Source organism: Plectropomus leopardus, chromosome 7 (genome assembly GCF_026936395.1).
Source record: "Plectropomus leopardus strain MGB_pleo_1.0 chromosome 7, ASM2693639v1, whole genome shotgun sequence".
Lineage (NCBI taxonomy): Eukaryota > Metazoa > Chordata > Actinopteri > Perciformes > Serranidae > Plectropomus > Plectropomus leopardus.
The window spans coordinates 4,780,860-4,786,893 of NC_142182.1; the positions used below are offsets into that span (position 1 = coordinate 4,780,860).

At 38.8% G+C, this 6,034-nt stretch overlaps 1 protein-coding gene across 1 annotated transcript; it reads right to left on the reverse strand.

Annotated features, from left to right (window-relative positions):
- Positions 1 to 3,897: 3,897 nt before the first annotated feature.
- exosc6 (exosome component 6) lies at positions 3,898 to 5,630 on the reverse strand. Its single transcript, XM_042496593.2, has 2 exons — positions 5,262 to 5,630; positions 3,898 to 4,603 (listed from the first exon to the last, which is right to left on the reverse strand). Exons 1-2 carry the CDS (start codon positions 5,537 to 5,539, stop codon positions 4,057 to 4,059), a joined length of 825 nt encoding a protein of 274 aa, XP_042352527.1. The 5' UTR covers positions 5,540 to 5,630; the 3' UTR covers positions 3,898 to 4,056.
- Between the last annotated feature and the right edge of the window lie 404 nt (positions 5,631 to 6,034).

The window sequence follows — 6,034 nt, forward strand, 5'->3', positions numbered from 1 at the left end:
AACAACCAAAAATTACACTGAAATATTTCAAAGAGACACAAAATTTCCCCAATAAGACACATTATTAGTGAAAAGAGACCCAAACGACTACAAAAACATGCTTTAAACACTAAGGTGACTGCTTTAGTCGTCCATTACCTTTGATCATGATGATGACGATAAGGATGATGATGATAATGTCTATGATAACGATGACAGTAACAGTACATATTGTACTGGTAATATGATGATGTCGATGATGATGATTGGATGACAGTAGCTTTACGTGTTGTGACTGTAGTATTGATGTTAATGACGATGTTGATGTGAGACTGACAGTAACAGTACATATTGTAGTACTTGTGTGCTATGTTGCAGCATTGGCCTTTGTAGTACTGGTCCTGATGGTGCAGTATTGTGACTTTCATGACCTGCTGATGGTGATGCATTCTATACCACAAAATGTTCATGTTAGGGGGAGATGTTGTCATTTTTAATGCTTACCGAATTATTACAGATCCTATGGAGTTATGGTGGACATTTATTACGATACGATACGATACGATACGATACGATACGATACGATACGATATACTTTATTGTCCCCATGGGGAAATTTGTTTTGGACTTGTATGCTGCGCACAACATGCCTCCACAGTGTGATAAAACAAACATAATGAATTGCACATAGTCAACATTGTACGTCACAGGATATTGCACATACAAATACATAACACATATTGCACATTGCACATATTGCACATACCCTGTGGTAAAAACCCATGGAAATATTGCACAATCCCTGCAGCCTCAAACAGCACTATTTAAAAGTTTAATGGAGGTCGGAACGAATGAATTTTTAAATCGGTTAAGTTAACAGTGGGGAACTCTGTATCGTCTGCCAGAGGGCAAGAGCTCATATTCTTGATGGGTCAGTCAATATCCTCTGAGCCTGCTGAAGAGCAGACTGCTCGTACGTTGACTGGAGGGACTGGTACTCGTTTCTCCCCATCACCTTCATAGCTGTGTGAACCAGACGGGCCAGCTTAGTTTTTAACTGTACAGTGAGGTTTCAAAACCACGCTGATATCTGATCACACTTTCCAATACAGCCTGATAAAATAAAAACATAATCCTCTGGTCCACACCATACACTCTGAGTCTGTGCAAGAAGTAAAGTCTCTGCTGTAGACGAGAACACACAGTTTCAACATGATCTTTAAAGCTGAAAGTGTTGTCCAAGTGCACACCGAGATACTTGTAAGAGCACACCTGTTCGATATGTGTGTCATGTATGACCACAGGACTGTGATCACCCACTGATCTGGGGTCCAGAACCATCTCCTTCGTTTTGGTAACGTTAAAAATGAGGTGGTTTGCATCACACCACTGTACAAAATTTTGTATTTCGCAGAAATAGGCTGATGGGCTTGTGTCTTTGTACAATAAGGTGAGGATAGCTGTGTCGTCTGAAAATTTAAAAACAAAGTTCCCAGGGTGGCTGTTTGTGCATTCGTTTGTGTACGGTGTAAAAAGGACTGGGGAGCTGACACAGCCCTGCGGGGCACCTGTGCTGATGGGTCTGGGATCAGAAAGGACGTTGTTGACTCTGACCTGCTGACTTTGATTGTTTAATAAAGAGAAATACCACTTAATTAAAAAAGGGCTGACACTCATCTGCTTCAGTTTTTGAATAAGAAGATGAGGCTGCAGTGTATTAAAAGCTGAACTAAAATCAACAAATAAAATACGTGCATAGGCCTTGGGGTCTTCTAAGTGCTTAACAGTGAGGTGGGTGATGCTGTTAATGGCATCATCAGTACCCCTGCCCTGCCTGTCAGCAAATTGGAGTGGGTCAAGTGCCGAGTTGACCTCTGCCCTGAGCAGAGACACCATATATTTTTCAAAGCATTTTGAAGTCAGGGCCACGGGTCTAAAATCATTATTCTCAGATGGACAGGGTTTCTTAGCAATTAGGATTATAACAGAGTTTTTCCAGAGAGCAGGTACAGTGTGTAAATCCACGGACTGCTGGAAGATGGGACACCACGCTGGGGTGAGTTCTTCTGCACATGCCTTTAAGAGCCTTTATTCATCTGCTCCTGTGGAGCTTGAATGTACATTGGTGCCAGTCACGCTGTGTACAGCTTAATATCAACTGTTGTATGTTTCTGTGTCATATTGTTTTTGCTTTATGTGCATATTTGTACACTTGCTGCACAAATTGCCCTCTGGAACAAATAATAAATTTCACTGATTTTTTTTTTTTTTTTTTTAAAAAGACACTATAAGAAGTAATTACAAAAACAGGCAAAACAACCAAAGAGGGACACAAAGTGACCACAAAGAGAGTTAAAACCATAAAAGTGGTGATGGGGCCCACTGTCCTATAACTGACCCACATGCAGGCTTTCTCTTAACCCACTGCTTTAAAATATAAACCTTATATTGGGAGCCCTCTAGTGGCATTAGATTATTTCTACAGGGCACTGCAACTGGGTTCAGGCTGATCACAGGTGCCACTGACACTGCACTTTCAAGGCACAGCAGCATGCTTTATGTAAATTTGTTCCAGACGGTGCAGATTTAAAATCATCTTAAACTTTAACCTCCAGCAGAGCTCATCACAGAGCAACTGGAGACATTTTGTCGACCATATTCATCTGAGATGTTTGTGCAAGATTTGCACATTTGCAAGAGTTATTTGAACTGAGAAGTTGGCATCACTAAAACATTAGTGGTCAACAGATATTGGTTAATTGATACTGTTTATTAGAAGTTAATGAGACCGATAACCAATATTTTCAATATTCAGCATTTGGATTATAATAAACTTCAACACAAAACTTTGTTTCAATGCCTTTGGCAAATGTTGAATCAAAACCTAAATGTACAGCATCATATACAGCAAGTTCCCAACTTTTTTTGGATAAAGTCAAGTGAAAATTTAAACAAAAAAATAATTAATAAAAAAAAAGCCCCCCTAAAGTTTTACAACCTAAAAGTTCCTCACATGCTGACACTTTCTTTGCAATTTTTAGTTAATTATAATAGGCAAAATGCCAAATATCAGCCACAATAATCAGCCAGGCTGATAATCTGTTGACCCCTACAAAATACATTCAGGAGTTAGACTATATGAGCTATCTAAATTCTAATACACAGAGGAATATTGAACTTTTCTGTAAAAAGACTGTGAAGTCTATTTGTATCTTAAGTGATGTACATTCATTGGCATTTTTGTATTTTAACTTATTACAGCTTAATTTATCCTGATATTATGTGTTGTAATACTGCTTGGGCTGCCACGCCCCACTTATCTAAATAAGATTTTCCTATTTTAAAAAAATAAAAAAATTGGCAGTGATTAGCTTTGCTGAAAGATGCATCTCATCTGCTCCTCTCTTTAGGAAATTTCAGTTTCTATCAATTTTTAATGACTGAATGACTGATTAATGACTTGCAGAGTGTTTTCCAGAACTTCTTTTAGTGTTCCTCAGACATGCACTCACATCTCATCAGACACTTTAAGGACTTTAATCTTATGTATTGTTGGACTTTGCCTAATCAATATTCACTGAAATGGAGTGGACCATCTCTTTAGAACAACGCCAATATCAAAATTTTCATTATTCAAAACTGGTTCATAATTATATAAATATCAAAATCACAGTTAGATAAAATATTTGAATTCTGCTAAATCTTGAAATTTCTAGCAATTATGCAATCATCTTTTTTCTTTTTATTAATGACTATACTTATTCAAAAGGGGAGGTATCTCCATTAACCATTTGTGGCTTCTAACCTCTCCAGCACCATGTTTAAACTTTTTAATTTTATTTTTCTGTTTCTGAACTAAACTAGGTGCACTCTTGCTTGTATTTCCCAAAGTTTCAAATGCAGAATAAAACACATAAATGCATGGGTATATCATTTAATAAGAAAATACAGTTAAATCCGTCTTATTTGTGTTTATGTAAACAACATAATAGCAATTATAGAGACATATTGTCAAAAAAGTCAGGGCTGGAAATTATAAAGTAGAAAAACAATGAACCCGAGCAGTTATTGAGTCTCTCAGCTCTCTGATGGTGGGGGCGCGGCCCTGCGCACAGCTTTGGCCAGGGCCTGCTGGATGACCGGGTACAGTTTATAACATCCCTCAATGCAGGTCCGAACCCCCGCCGTCAGCGTCTCCTCAGTCATTTCTCCATCCGACTGCAGCCCAGATATCTGGTTCAGGCTGGGGAGGAACGCAACAGTCAGGCGGCCCTGGTTCTCACCGCTGACCGAGCTGCAGCTGTTCTCCTCCATGTAAGAGGGGTCGACCACATAAGAGGCGCCATCCTGCCGTATGGAGCAACCGAGCACCAGATCGTACATTTCGATCCCTGCATCCGCGAGAGCTAGAGAAGCGCACGTGACTGCGTGGGCCAGAACCGAGCCGCTGTTCTCAAGGATCATCACGTTGACCTCGATCTGAGAGCGGGGGTATTTGTGGAGGCACACGGCGGGCTGTAGACTCTCGTGCAGCATCAGGGAAAAGTCCTTGTCCTGGCTCCCCTGAATCCAGGAGCCCCTCTCCGGGCAGGAAAATGGAGCAAAACGCATGTCAGTAGTCAACCTGCACACACAGAGAAATAAATTCAGTTATTCAAAATTGTATTAAACATTAGAAGTACCTAGTGTGTGTGTGTGTGTGTGTGTGTGTGTGTGTGTGTATGTATATATTTCAAAAATAAGGATAGAAAATAGTTGGAAAATACAATGGTAATATAATATTAATAATAATCATAAAAAATGAATTAAAGAAAAAAAAAAAAAATTTTAGAGAATAAAAAAAAACACCAAGAAATGTTGTTGTTTTTTAGATTAAAAACTCGCCATAAGATTTTAAAGAAAGAAAATATAACAAAAGTCTAAAAAAAAAAGTACAAAACAAAAACAAAACATTTTAAAGGAAAAAAATAAATAAAGGGAAAAAAAATCACAAAAAATCAAGAAAAAAACTATCTAAAAAAACAAATAAATAATCACCTTTTTTTTTTTTTTTAAAAAAAAAGAAAAATATCTCCAAATAAATTAAAGGAAAAAAATCTCCAAAAAGTTTAAAAGAAAGAAAATGGAAAAAGGTGCTTTTAACGAATGTTGCCTATTATAGCTTAAATGCCATAACGCCTCTGAAGTTAATCCTTTCAGTCAGTTAACATAAACTAGTCATGAAAGAACAAGTAGATAAGTAAAATAAAACATATAAATACATGTATGAAATCACTTCACACCTTCCACATTTCATGTCGGTCTCGTCTTTCCGCTCCGTCTCTCTGGGGCCGTAAACGCAGCACATCAGCTTGGTGTCTCCAGCCTCGATGTACGCGGAGCCTTTGGCCTGGCTCACGAGCCCGCAGCGGACAAACACCGGCCGGACGTCCACCTGATCCCGCTGCCGACCGTCCGCTCTGGGGCCGTGCGCCGGGAGGACAGCCGCCGGCTTGCACGCAAACAGAGACGGACTTTGGGACACCTCAGGGCCGCGGACACGTTTGTTGTCAGTCGGCATGTTGGTGCAGCAGGAAGAGGGCGCGTGCGTAAACAAGTCCAGCACGAGACCTGTCCCTCCAGAAACACAGCAAGCGGAGAATGATTCCGCTGTAGCGTAACAGTGAAGGGAATTACATGAGTGATAATAACGTCTCAAGTGTATGCGGTTGTAATAATAAACAATAATTTTTCATCATTATTATTATGTCACAAAATTGGTGATACGTCTGGCCACAACCAAACCGACTTACTGACAAAATATTTTTAGTGAACTTGTTACTCACAAGTATATGCACTACCAACTTTCTTAAAAAAAAATACAAAAGTGCATACAGATACATAGGACAAAACAAACAACAGTACAAATAAATAAAAAATACATAAAATGAAAAGACAAATGAAAAAGCAAACAGACAAAAAAATGATTACATTCACATTATATAATGCCAGGATTTGCCTTAAATGCATCATTTTATTTGTTTTGTCATTTAATAACTTAAATGTCTTCATTGCT

Coding starts and splice junctions, on each gene's coding strand:
- exosc6 (XM_042496593.2), bottom strand. CDS start 5,539: ATGCCGACTGACAACAAACGTGTCCGCGGCCCTGAGGTGTCCCAAAGT. Junction 4,604..5,261: donor ACCGACATGAAATGTGGAAG/GTGTGAAGTGAT, acceptor CTGTGTGTGCAG/GTTGACTACTGACATGCGTT.